We start from the raw sequence: 13,498 nt of genomic DNA on the forward strand, positions 1-13,498 counted from the left end.
CAATCAAAGCGGTGAATGCAGACATGCATTATGAGTACATCCCAAAACCTAATGCATGGAAGGATGGGAGGTAGATATTTTTCCATGCCTTCTGATGCTTCCCTCAGTGTGTCGAGGCCTTTAGGCACTGTCGTCCCATCTTCTCCATTGATGATACGTTCTTGATTGGCAAATACCAGGGCACACTTCTTATAGCCATATCCTATGACACGAACAATAAGTTGGTTCCTTTGGCATTTGCTTTGGTTGAGAAGGAGAACAATGATAGTTGGGGATGGTTCTTGAGGCTAGTCTAGATACACGTGGTTGGGCCTGGCAGGGAGGTTGGCGTCATATCTAATAGGCATCAGGGCATACTTAATGCCGTGCGAGAGCAGTTAGAGGGGTATGCACCTTTGCACCATCGTTGGTGTACTCGACACCTTGCCGAGAATCTACTCTGGAAGGACGGTGTCAAGAAAAACTTTGATCTGTTCTAGGAGGTTGCTCGACAGCTTGAGGATAAGTACTTTAGGGAAAAGTTGGAGCAGGTCAGAACCACATCAAATGCAGAAGGTAGACATTGGCTCACAGGTTTGATGAGGGATTTGGAGAAATGGACGAGAGCTCATGACGCCAGTGGCTAGAGGTATGAGTTTCAGTGCAGCAACATGGCAGAGTCATTCAATAAGTTGCTATTGGGGATACGTGGTATGCCCATGAATGCAATTGTTCAATTCACCTTCTATAAGCTTGTTGCCTGATTCAACGATAGACATTCCCATGCATTGCAGTTGAGGAGTGATGGAGAGATATGGGCTCTGAAACCAAAGGCACATCTAGAGAAGGCAAGAGAAAGGGCTAGCATACATGAGGTTGCATGTTTTGACCATGCCACAGGGACTTATCAGGTTGAGCATAGCAGCGGTACAACGTCCGACAGTGAGGTCCGAGAGTCGAGGATACATGTGGTTGTCCTCCAAGATTTCAAGTGCACTTGTGGTAAACCAAGGCAATACCACTTTGTATGTTCTCATTTGGTGGCAGCAGCTAGGCATCGCAACTATAATATCAAGAGGAGGATACCTCACAAGTTCAGTGTCAACACACTTGTGAACACATGGAGCCCCCGCTTCATGCCTTTCTAGGACCCTAGAGAGTGGCCTCCATATGATGGGCCGAAGTACATTGCGGATTCAGCTTACCGTTGGAACAAGCGTGGATCAAGGCAGATGATGAGGCATAGGATAGTTATGGATCAGATACCCAGAAGAACTAGGCATGGGAGAGGAACTCCATTTGTTACTGATCCCGAGCAGTACGAGTGCAGCAAGTGCGGTAGACTTGGCCACAACTCACGAAGTTGCCGTTGACAGATTAGTGAGGTAGGACTATTGGTTTATAGTATTATTTTATATTTGTCTTATTCATATATTTAATTATGCATGTCTCAATTTATACTTGTATTTGTGTCAATTACTTATACATTTATAAGTTCATGTTTCATTGTACATTGCAATTCTAATTCATTCACTTTTTTGTAGGATGGAGCAATTCCACCTGCTGGACCCGACGTACGAGGAGACCCATCGAGGACGTCTCGTTGCGTTGGGGTAGGTAATAATCTATAAGTTTTATTCGTACATGTGTTCGTGAAGTAACATGTGACTATCTTTTATTTGATGCAGGACCTTCTGCACCTTCATTTTAGGACCCACAGTGGGTTCTTGGACATTCGGTACGACGATAGGTATACTCCTTTTCTGCAAAGAGCTAGCCTGGATGTCATCTCCTTTCAGGTTCATCATGGATTGCCCAAGTTCAACTCAGCGACGATAACTGCGTTGGTAGACAGGTATTAAAGTGAATCATTTGCTCCATTCATGGCCATTTGTTCATGCGATTGACTTTTTGATAAGTAATCTTGCTTGGTCTTAAATATAGGTGGCGGCCGGAGACTCACAGCTTCCACTTACCTTTTGGGGAGATGATAGTCTCACTTCAGGACTGTCAGAAGATGTTAGGCCTAAGGATTCATGGGAACCCAGTCATCGAGCAGTGTAGGTCAGAGGGCTGGAAAGCACGAGTGAAGGCCTTCCTTGGGCGTGAGCTTGGTGAGCAAGGGGCTCACACTTCTGGAGTTCCCATCTCATGGCTACGTACAGAGTTCGCACAGTGCCCCGAGGAGGCAGATGAGGAGACAGTTGGGTACTACTGCTGGGCGTGGATCCTACACCTTTTTGCTTGCGTTCTCTTTCCCGATGCGATGGGTGACAATGCGTCCTGGATGTGGATCCATTGCCTCAGTGACTGGGACCAGGTGGGTCAGTACAGCTGGGGCTCTACAATCTTGTGTTTTCTATACCGACAGCTATGTGAGGGGTGTCATCGGTCTACGGCGAACCCATCACTTGATGGATGTGTGTACCTGTTATAGCTATGGATGTGGGCTCATTTTCCAGTTGGTCATCCAGAGGTTCTGGCTCATCATGAGTGGTTCCAAGGTCAGCCTCCAAGTCGCCAGCCGACGTGGGCGTACCTTTGGGACTAGGTCAGGGTTCCACACACGCGGATAGACCAGGTGTACATTGAGTACATGAGCGAGCTAGATTCACTGATGACGTCTAGTGTAAGTAAATTTTATTTTCCATGCTGCTTTGAAAAGGATTAGTATACCATCTAACATCTTATTTGGACATATTGTAGGTGTAGTGGGAGCCGTATGGTGGAGAGGACACACTTCCTTTTCAGCTGAGCAACGTCTGTGAGGCCGATGACTACTTCTATAGGATGAGGTGCCCTCTAATCTGCTTCTATGCTATCGAGTACCACCTGCCAGATAGGGTTGCATGTCAATTTGAAGTGAGACAGCTTTGGCCTATGCCTCTGTTCTCGACTGGCATTGACTTACACAAGTAAGTGTTATGATATTTCAAATATCTCATGATGATGGTCCATTTCTTATAATATGGTGCCACGTACGTGGATTAATGTAATGATGACATATGTGCAGGTTGGATCGTCAGAGGAACAGAAGATTTTTGACTAGGAGAGGCACCACCAGTCCTACATTGAGGAATGGGAGGAGATGCACGACAACCTGGACGACAACAATGAGCCGCACACGAACCGTGAGTTTAGGCAGTACCAAGCTTGGTACCAGCGTTCGACACGGTGCAGGCTCAGGCTATAGTGGACCAAAACTAACTACGCCAACATCGAGTCCTCCGACGATGAAGACACGACGTACGACCAGTCCACTCACCACCATGTCAAACAGCTTGCACTGAAGAACGCAAGAGGGAGGAAAGGAACAGGAAACAACGTGAGTACCGCGCTACGATAAGGGCTCAATAAACCAATGAGGAAAGGGAGGAGAGAAATAGGAAGCAACGTGAGTATTGTGCCCGGCGAAAGGCTGAATCAAGTGCACTTTCAATACCACCGGATCAACTAGGATCTTCGGCTGGTAAGAATACGCTATTTAGAATGTGTCTACTTATCGAGTTATAGGCATTACAATTTATTTTTTTATGGGCCTTGTGTTACGGCAAATCGGCAATAGCACCACCGTATCCAGATGCTAACGCGTTGGGGGATTGTATACACGCTCAAATACAATCAGTTATTTCCATGTGCATTCCACGACTTAAAGTCGTGGCGTTAGCACGGGCATTATATTAGTGGGTTTAGTCATCTATTTTTATACTCTCTTGGAGTTGCTCTAATCTTTTAGAACTTGGGAAAAGTCACCATGTTCCGCGTAAAGTTATGCGCTTCCGAGCCGCGCATATCTTTTATCCCCGCGCGTGTTTATCGGCCAATCTAAAGGTGGAAGGGTGTGGAAAGAATAAAGACTAGAAAAGGGTTCCTAATACAAATGTACAAGAGAGAAATAATATATAAAAGTGGTTAGGATAATTTAGAAATAGTATAGAATTCCTGATATAAAATTGTCTTCTATATTTTAGGAGTGGATTATTAGAAACTCTTGGAGATGGATTTCTTTATTATTTCTAATACTTTTTTTACAAGTTGTAAAACTGCATATTTTTTGGAAGAAAATATTAGGTACTCTTGAAGATGCTCTTAGTGCGTAGATGTTCCCCTACACTAATATGGCACATGATCACAAAGAACAAAAATAAATCATATGTTGGCTATGTACTACAAAGTAATATGTTGGCCTAAGGTCACATTCTGATCGGAATCAATATGACACATCAATAACATGTACAAAGGGTGTCAAGAACTCAAGATGCATGTTGATGTCAGTCTCAGATAGCTTTGGAATTCTAACCCTTGGGCTGGCATCAAAACCTGGTTGCAAGAGTGGGCTTATTGGCCAAGATTCATAATCAGACAGCCGGCCTTAGAAGATAGTTGAGATGGGTATCTGGTGAATTTGTTTAAGAAACAAGTATTGCAGTTTGACGTAAACAAATCACTGGTATGGAGAGTTGGAGACAGTCTTATTTCGGTTGCATGGACATCTGAGCCTAGACTGCTACCACGAGCAGGATAATCTCGGTTACAGTTTATTTCATAAGGAGGTCTAAGGCAATCTTTTTTAGCAGACTAATGCATAGCTGTATCAACTTGCACTTTGTGAAATGGAGGGAAGACAAAACAAAGGTCTATTGGTCTATTGGAGATAAAGGGCATTTCATTTTCAATCCGCAACACAGGTTTCCCTATTCTAGTGAAGTGAAGCTAGTATATATGGTTAGTGTTCACTGGTTGTTTCCCTATCTACTATGCTATACAAATTTTAGGGGAAAACAATTTGCGACTCAGAAGTAAATGAATAAAAAAAAAAAGAGAATTTGTGACAGCATTAGCATCCTGTCATCTTATCAAATTGACGGTTCTTTCCATGGTCCTCAAGATCCGTCATGCTTTATCTCACACGGCGCCTGGGCTGACGCCGCCCAGCACACGCATGACGCATGCGTAAGTTGGCGGCCGCGGGCACGCGCAGGAGCCGCCTTGCCACCGCACAGCTCCGCCATGAACACCACCTCCAGGTCCGTCAGAGATTGGACGGATTGTTCCAGCTCCAGCTCCGTTTGCCAATGTAAGTTCATAGCTCCGTAATTAGCAACATTTGGAGCTCGGTCCTTGACTGTTTTATTCAGTTCAAAACCTGTGTGACTCGTCGTTGTTAACCTGGTGCGTTTTAGCTCCGGCCAGGCTGCAACCCACCAAATGACTTGGTTTTGATGAAAGGACCACCGGAACAGGTACATCAGCTAATGCTGGATCATGATGGAAACAAAATTTATGATCTGTACATTATGAACAATCCTTCAAGCACCATCAGGTAGTAGCTTACATTTGTACATTGATATGCTATCATTAAGCGCTGGACAAAACTAACATGCTAATACTTCCATGTGTGAATGCTCATATTTACGTGAAACGAGCAAGAGATTTCGGTGGCTTCATGAACTCAGACAGAGGTGCAGCTTGTTCACATGCCCAGAACCACATTGATTGATGACTGATCGATATAGCATAGCAACTGCAGCAGTAGCATTCTGAAGAAATTCAGGCAGAGTTGCAGAGCCTTATCCAAAATATGCTGATCGTTGGATTGTGCGTGAGTAATGAGAGAGAATATTGATGACAGATCTAGGCGGTTGATTCGGATGTGGTTAGTTTTGTGTGTACAATTTTTAGGGTGCATTTAGGATGACCATCTCAGCAGGGGACGCTTTTCTGGGTGGACCAATCGAAGAAAACTTGGTGCATTAGTAGGGTAGATCTAGGCGGTTGATTCGGATATGGTTAATTTTGTGTGTACAATTTTTAGGGTGCATTTAGGATGGCCATCTCAGCAGGGGACGCTTTTCTGGGTGGACCAATCGAAGAAAACTTGGTGCATTAGTAGGGTAGATGATTTAGCTAATATATAAAATAGAAACTCCAGCAAAAAAAAAACAGAAAACTCCAACAGTCTTTCTAGTACGGTGAGGCAGATGGCTAGCGGCACATGCAAACTATATTTAGCATGCGAGAACACCGGGATAGATGGCTTGTTATTTTAGAAAGCCAGATACAATAGCTGTTGGATTCTTTTTTTTTTTCCAAAATACTCAAATATAGATTACACAACATGTCAACATGGATAGCTCTTATGTTGGAATTGCTCTTAGGAGGATAGATTAGGAGTTGTTGGAGAAAGATTTTTTCTCATCTTACTAAAAAAAACCAAGGATTAGGAAGAGATTCAGGGAACTCTGGGAGATGCTCTAAAAGAAGGGAACATATGTGACTTATTGCCATATATAGTCATCATCTGGGCACTCAAAAAGGCAATGTTAGCAGTGTTGATAAAGTAGAACTTGAAGGGAAATTATAATTAAGTTCATGGTCTAGAAGATCCTTGATAATCTGTTTTACATATTTAGATTAGTAGGCAATCAGAGATTGTGTGTTACTCCGCACTCCGTATGTTGCAAGCTCTCCAAATCAAGTTTGTGATTTTTTCCATGCATGCAGTTAATTCTGCCTTGGTCATAAAACTGAAAGCCAATTGTTTTTTTTTTATTATCTCAATCCAAAACAAGACATCTATAGTTATGCTTCATTCAAAATTAAGTTTAGTGCGCTGTACTGCAGTTACCTTGGTTGACTGCTAGATTAAGAAAAAAAAAGATGACTCCTATGTGCAGCAGGTAAACACAGATCGTTGGGAATTTTTTTGTCTCCTTTGCATGTCCGATGTCATGAACATAGGGCAGAACAAGCCAACAGCACAAACCTTTTGGTATTATATGTGTATAATATTACAGATTAAATGGTGCAACTCTTCAAGGCTCCAGCAGTCCCATCCCATATGGGCTCCTCGCTTCCAGCAGGTACTTCGTCCTTCTAATGTGAACTGAATCTATTTCTTTTTCGACTGAAATTTTCGTTAACTTGCGCTCTGTTGGTTCTTCCATTTGGTGATACAGGGTGGTTCGGTTGGAGGATCTAACTAAATTTGGGCGGGTGATTCCTTGTGAGATTGTCATGAGCTTGGTTAGTAACTCTGGTATACATTCCTTGGACCTTTTTTGCGGGCACAGCTAGCTGCTAACCCGTGAAGGTTCATTTCATATGATCCAATACAATGTATGTCTTTATTTAATCTGTAACATTACAATAGTCGACAGAATATGCTCGGCAGTCCACCGAGGGATATCCCGTGATGATAGATTTATCGGTGGGGGTGCGCGTAATCAGGAACCAGATGGTGACACAAGGCGCAGAAACAACGATTTAGACAGGTCCGGGCCGTCTGATCGACGTAATACCCTACGTCCTGTGTCTTTGGTGTATTGTATTGATCTGTATGTAGATCCGATCTGATAGATCCTATCCGCTAGGGGACCCCTACCTCTCTTTATATACTCTGGAGGAGATAGGGTTACAAGTAAAGTAACTTATTTGGTACTATACAATGTCTTGCGGTGCACGCCGAGCAGCGCCGTGCACGCCTTAATCTTGTGGGCCGGACCACCCCTGGGTAATTAGTTTTATTTTTTATTTATATTTAATGCTTCATGCATGTGTCCAAAGATTCGATGTGATGGAAAATCTTAAAAAATTTGGCATTTTGAGAGAGAACTAAACAGGGCCCAGGTCTGCATAACGTCTCTGACAGAAGTAGGGAGATCAGTCCACTTCAAAGCTTCTCTTACGCAAGACCACGTGAAAACAACTATAAGTCATTTAAAAAAAATGTAGAGAAAAATTTATCACCGGTCATCAAATATGGCGTCCCATTCCCAAAAGTCTCAAAATGTCTACTTTTGGTATATACATAAACTTGGCAGCGGTGCCAGCGGAGCCCGATGATCCTGATTATAAGAGAAGCGAACAGGACGGGAGAACGTGTCCGGGCTTAAGCGCGGCTGCGCTGGCGCTGCTGTCCCTCGTCGCCGGCGACGTCGGCGTGACCTCGACCGCGGTGCGTGGATGAGCATGACACGTCGCTGCCAACCACCCATGCTTCCGCAGTTCCTCCGCGGCATCCTCCAGGTGGAACCGGTCGTCCATGGGCGAGAAGCTAGGCGTGCGCGAGCGTGCCCAGGGTGAGGGCCATCGAACGGCTCGTCGTCGCCGTGCGATCCCGCGTAGACTTAATTTTGAATGAAGCATAGCAGGACTCTCCATCGATGCTCGATGGACGCATGTTTTCCTGGGGATCGTTGGCCTTCCACCCGATCCGATCTAATGGTCTGAAAAACTCTAACCGTTTTTGTTTCATTTTATTTTTTTATACGAAAACGGAGACAGAGTCGGGAATGTCGATTGAGAAAACAGAAACGAGAAATTAAACGATACAATATGTTTGGATACATGTCGATAACGGTCGCTAATGGTAAACAAGTAAACAACCAACGTAGCATCCCCAAAGTGTAGTGCCCGTTTAGGAACTAAAAACAAGTTCAGAGCACTAAAGCCGAAGGCCCATACAAGAAAGCTTGGGCTTCAGGCCGAGACGACGAAACCTGATGAGGCATCATTTGAAGAATTTGAGTAGGCCAAGCCATCATAACGCTTTGCCTTGTTGTATTGTACCCACAGTCACAAATTCTATATAGTCTTTTGTATGTGTTGCAGCTACTAAGCTCTAGTTTATCGACATTCTTGGTAGGTCCTAAACACTAACGTCTTGCCAGCGGACGTGGAACAGCCAGAACTTGTCGATATTGTGGTAACTTTGACACTTTTCTCACCCTCTACGGCCTGCTTGGCAAAAAAAAAAAAAAAAAAAAAATCCCTAACTGCTAATGCTAAATGGTATAACTGATCACATCTCGGCAGCGGTGTAATTAAGACACGCTCTCCATCTTTAGGCTACCAGCCAACCTACACGTCGAAGTAGTAGGTCGAGTCGTTTTCAGGGGGGCGCCAACTTTATCACAGTCTGCTTCTTGGGTCCTTCTACAACAGCGACAAGACTCCAACAAGTGCGGCCGACGGTGTGAGAATTGTGATCGTTAGTGAGAGATACGTAGAGCCACATAGAGTGGCAGCATGCGGCGTCACAGAGAATCCCAGAGCGTGGCTGGACTCACTCATCACTTCGTCAGACTGGGCCTGGCTTCGGTAGGTGGGCTGGGCTGCTGGCCTGTTGCGGTGCTGCCTGGCCGGTTGGAGGAGCTAGCTCATACGGTATTCCTGGCAGGAAAATTCTCGTAAGATATGATACAGGATCAGAGAATACGATCGGGAAAAGAGCTCAACAGATTTCGATCCTGTTTTCGTTATTTTTCCCGAGAGAAAGGTATACGATCGGGTAAAGCAGTATACGGTGTCAGTTAGGATTTTTCCCATCCCGTTTTCTAGCTTATGGTTGACCAGTTGATGGACCTATCTCCTATTTTCTTCGGCGACGGAGGATATTGGAGACATATTAAGTCAAATATTTCATTTCCCTGTATAGAGATTTTTGAGAAGATACCAAAGACGTTATCCATCCTTATATCTTTCCATCGGATTTTGGAGAAGGTTACTTTAAATCAAACTACCTTCTTAGGGCCTATTTAGCTACTAATAACCTTTAGGTTACTTTATCTCTTGAGGCTCTAAACGTGTTGTCCAAAGTTGTGTCTAAATTTTAGCCGACCTCACAAAATATTAGTTCATTAGAGCATAAATGTGAGCTAAAGTGGTCTAAAATTTAGTCATAAACTTTAGATTATGAGATGCAAATACGGTCTGAATCTAACAGCTCATGAAATCCCCGGATAAAAACAGATTAGAAAATTATTTTAAGGATCTCTTCGAGGCACACTTACATTTGGGATTTACAGCAAGTAGAGTGGAGATAGGTAGTCAGAGATGGATGCACGACATTCTTGTTCGGTTAACAAGACCAAACCTGGTCAAACTGGTTCTGACGCAATCACGCAACGCAATAGACTAGCAGTGGAATTCAAACACATGGAACCAAAAAAAAAGGCATGGAAGGCACGATGTGAGGTGTTAAGTTACACACGCGACATATATAATAATAACCATTCAAAATGAAATTAACTAAGACGGTGCTCACTAAGCTTATTTCTTATTAGAAGATGCTCCTAGTAGTTTGGTACTAAGATCGCTGTCGTCGCTTCCCAGTGTAGCCTCCTCCGTGTCATGTCCCTGAATGCACACCTCCTTCATCTTGGTCGTCATCCAGAGCGTCAAAAGCAAGATCGGCAACATGATACAAAGAGCCAGCAACGGATCCCACCAGGTGTTTGAAACCATAATCGCCCAGGCCATGAAGCCGACAAAAAACAGCACATAGAGCAAGGCCGTTGCATCCTGCAGAAACAATAGAGGCATTTAGATAAGTATAAACCATTGGGATCCTCGTGTTACAGACGCAGCACACAATATATACTAGCTGTGGGGTGGTTGATGTCGAAAAAACAGCACAGCACAGCAGAATCTGTATGTATCAAGCACAAAGATGAGCAGATAAACAGTGGATGCTTCTGTTCTGATGGCGTCCTCTCGACACTTATTACTATTATTATCATTATTGGTATGGGCATATAAACAGAAAGTTGAGTGTACAACCACCACAATCATCAACTTAAGAATATAATTACTAGTAGAAATTGATTCATGATTATACTATAACGCAACGATCACAGAGCATAACCGCGAGAATGAAACTGAAATTGAACTGAGGATGTTGCTGCTAGCATGCTGGACTCGGCGAATCTGGTAGAAATCCAACAAAACAACAGGATCCCAAATCTAGACCAAGTGCCGAGAAAACAGATAGATCAGATCAAGAGGAAGGAAGGAAAAGCGGGGGGACAGAAACTCACCAGCAACAGCTTTATACACATGGACTTGCGAGGGTCCACCGCAGACAGCTTCTCCTCCTCCTCCCTCAGCCCGGTGACACCTTTCTCCAGATCTACGGGGTCGGATCTCGCCTTCGACGACATCTTCCTTCAAGCCTTCCTTCAGCCGAGCGCGCGCTAACGGAAGTCGGAAGGGGCTCCGGGGCGGCGGCGGCGGCGAGTTCACGAGTTCGCGGGTGAGACGACAGCCCTTGTTTTTAGGAAGGCCTGAGGCGGGGGCGCTGTCTATCTGCCCTTATGGCTGGTCTCGTCTGGTCGATAATCGATTGCGAGCTCTTTCCGAGCACGTTATTATGAGAAGCCGTCCGATCCGGATTCCGGAACCCGATTACCGTTTCCACTCACCTTGATCCCTTCCGCCTCAAACTCAAAAGCCGACCTCGACGCCGCCAGCCGCCGTCTCCGACACCGACGCCCCTCCCGGCCGCGCTCTCGGACTCGGAGCCGTCGTCGCCACCCCCTCCGGCTGCTGCCTGCTGGGTATGGAGTATCGCCGTTCAGCACCGCGTCTGGATTCGTGTCGTGCGTCATGATCGTATACGTGGCGACGCTGCTCGGTCATGATCGTGGCACGTAGCAGAGGAGGGGGGTTCTCGAGTGTTTTGCCTTTGTTGGATTTTTTTCTTCTTCTTTGGCAGTCACCCGTTTGATTTGATCGTATACGTAACTGGACATTTATTGCAAGAAAGAAACAGCATATATAGGATCCGACAAAAATGTTAGATGCGACTTCTTATCGGAATGTCAACTCTTTTTGAAGAACATAAATCTTTCTTGGTTTTGTAAAACTTTTTGAAGAACAGATGAAACAGGTTTTTCATATATCACTGTTTAGAATACATGGGTAAATAAGAGAGCTTTTCTCAAGTTTTCCTTTCAAAACCCAAGGAGGAGGACAATTTGAGAGTGGTTTTTTAAAAGTATAAAGCTACAAAAACTGTTTTGTAGAGAGAGAGAGAGAGAGAAAATATACTCAAATTGTATGTTTAGAAACCAAAATCATTCTTTCAAGATATGGTAATAAAGGAGTTTTCAAGCAACACAATCACATGTTGAAAGTGAGGTAAGAGTTTTGGTATGAAACTTATTGTTAAATAAAAAAAGGAACGTAGGGGATTTTTTTTGGGGGGTTTTAAACAAACTCCGTTTCCAAGGTAAAACATTTTCAAGGGACTTGGATTTTTGTAATAAGGTTTTAAAAGGGAAAGCTCAAGGCGGTGGTACTATGTTGGCGCGATTTGGATCGGTCAAGATCGTACGCCCAAGAGCATAGCCATGTGGATACATGACATATGGGCCCCAGGTTTCGTCGCGGCACCATGAGTCAGTCTTAGCAAACTACCAAATGAATCACCAACACAATCCCAATTAGCCCAAGCTTGGGATAAGAAGTTTTAGAGGTGAAGAAAGCCTTTTTAAAATTATTTTGAAAGCATTTTAGTAAATCGTTTTGAATAGGTTCTAAATCCTTTATTTGCAAATTTTGCCAGGTAAAAGGTTACAACCTCTATTTAAATCAAATCAAAGTTGCTCAAAATAGGTTGTAACAAACTTTTTGATTAAAAGCCTAGTTTGAGAATTTTCATTATGTAACCCCAGAACAAAACCCAAAAGGAGATTTGAAAATGGTACGAATAAGTTTTTGGTTTATAAAGCCTAATTATTTACAAAAAGCCTGTTTCCCAAACAACTTTTTTTGAAACATTTCTAAAGGACATTTGGGTCTTTTCCCTTATGTTGTTGTTGTGATGTTAACGTAGTATATAGATTTGCCCAAACTAAATACCAAGATGAGGTTGTATTTGCAAAATCCATCTACTCGGATGATCTTATTCAAACCTATCAAGTAAGGATATCATCACACACAGATACACTTTTTTTTGCCTTCCAGATTTTTCAAGGAATATCCAGGACTTGTGAGCTTAGTTCAATAATTAGGGTTTTGAGCCAAAATCAGCATAATATTTTTCACTATGTTCATAATTCAGCACAAAAAGTCTAACTTGTGTAAATCTTAAAAATCAAACCAAATGTTTTTATGCATCTTAGCCCTGGTCTACCAATTTCGCTGATTCTCTATACTCGACATTGAATTACTGATTGTTTGAAGCATGTGAACTCAGTTACACATTGCTAGTATAATGAATTAAATGTGTCACTTATAGTCTGCCAAATTTCGACGTCCATAAGAAAAACCTGCCATTTCAATAATAATAATATAAAAAGTAAATTGCATGGCCGGTCCTTAAAGTATTAGGTTGATTTCATCTAGGTCCCCAAACTATAAAATCGCACTGTTGGCTCCTCAATCTACTTAATTCGGTCCATGTAGGTCTTAAACAGCCCAGACGGTGTCAAGCAGTCGACGTGGCTGTCCACGTATGCACGATCTCATCTTCTCCACATCACTCCTTTCCTTTCTCTCGGACGGACCTCGGGCACGTCTGCCACTGCCTGGAGCCGCGGGACAACTGGTGGGCGCACGCTGCCGCAGCCACGCACGGCGCCGACTACGTGGAGCAGCACATGCACAGCCTGCTTTGGAGCGTCGCCGTGGTGTTGGAGGCCGTCGAGCTTGTCTCGGAGGTCATGGGGTCCGACCCGGACGAGCTCGCTCGGCGGCGGCTGCTGTTCGCCAAGGACTACGACAGAGACATGCT

At 43.9% G+C, this 13,498-nt stretch overlaps 1 protein-coding gene across 1 annotated transcript; it reads right to left on the reverse strand.

The window, feature by feature from the left end:
* Positions 1 to 9,819: 9,819 nt before the first annotated feature.
* On the reverse strand, positions 9,820 to 11,435 carry LOC136509492 (uncharacterized). Its single transcript, XM_066504270.1, has 2 exons — positions 10,800 to 11,435; positions 9,820 to 10,284 (listed from the first exon to the last, which is right to left on the reverse strand). Exons 1-2 carry the CDS (start codon positions 10,920 to 10,922, stop codon positions 10,033 to 10,035), a joined length of 375 nt encoding a protein of 124 aa, XP_066360367.1. The 5' UTR covers positions 10,923 to 11,435; the 3' UTR covers positions 9,820 to 10,032.
* Positions 11,436 to 13,498: the final 2,063 nt, after the last annotated feature.

This window comes from Miscanthus floridulus, chromosome 1, assembly GCF_019320115.1.
Source record: "Miscanthus floridulus cultivar M001 chromosome 1, ASM1932011v1, whole genome shotgun sequence".
Lineage (NCBI taxonomy): Eukaryota > Viridiplantae > Streptophyta > Magnoliopsida > Poales > Poaceae > Miscanthus > Miscanthus floridulus.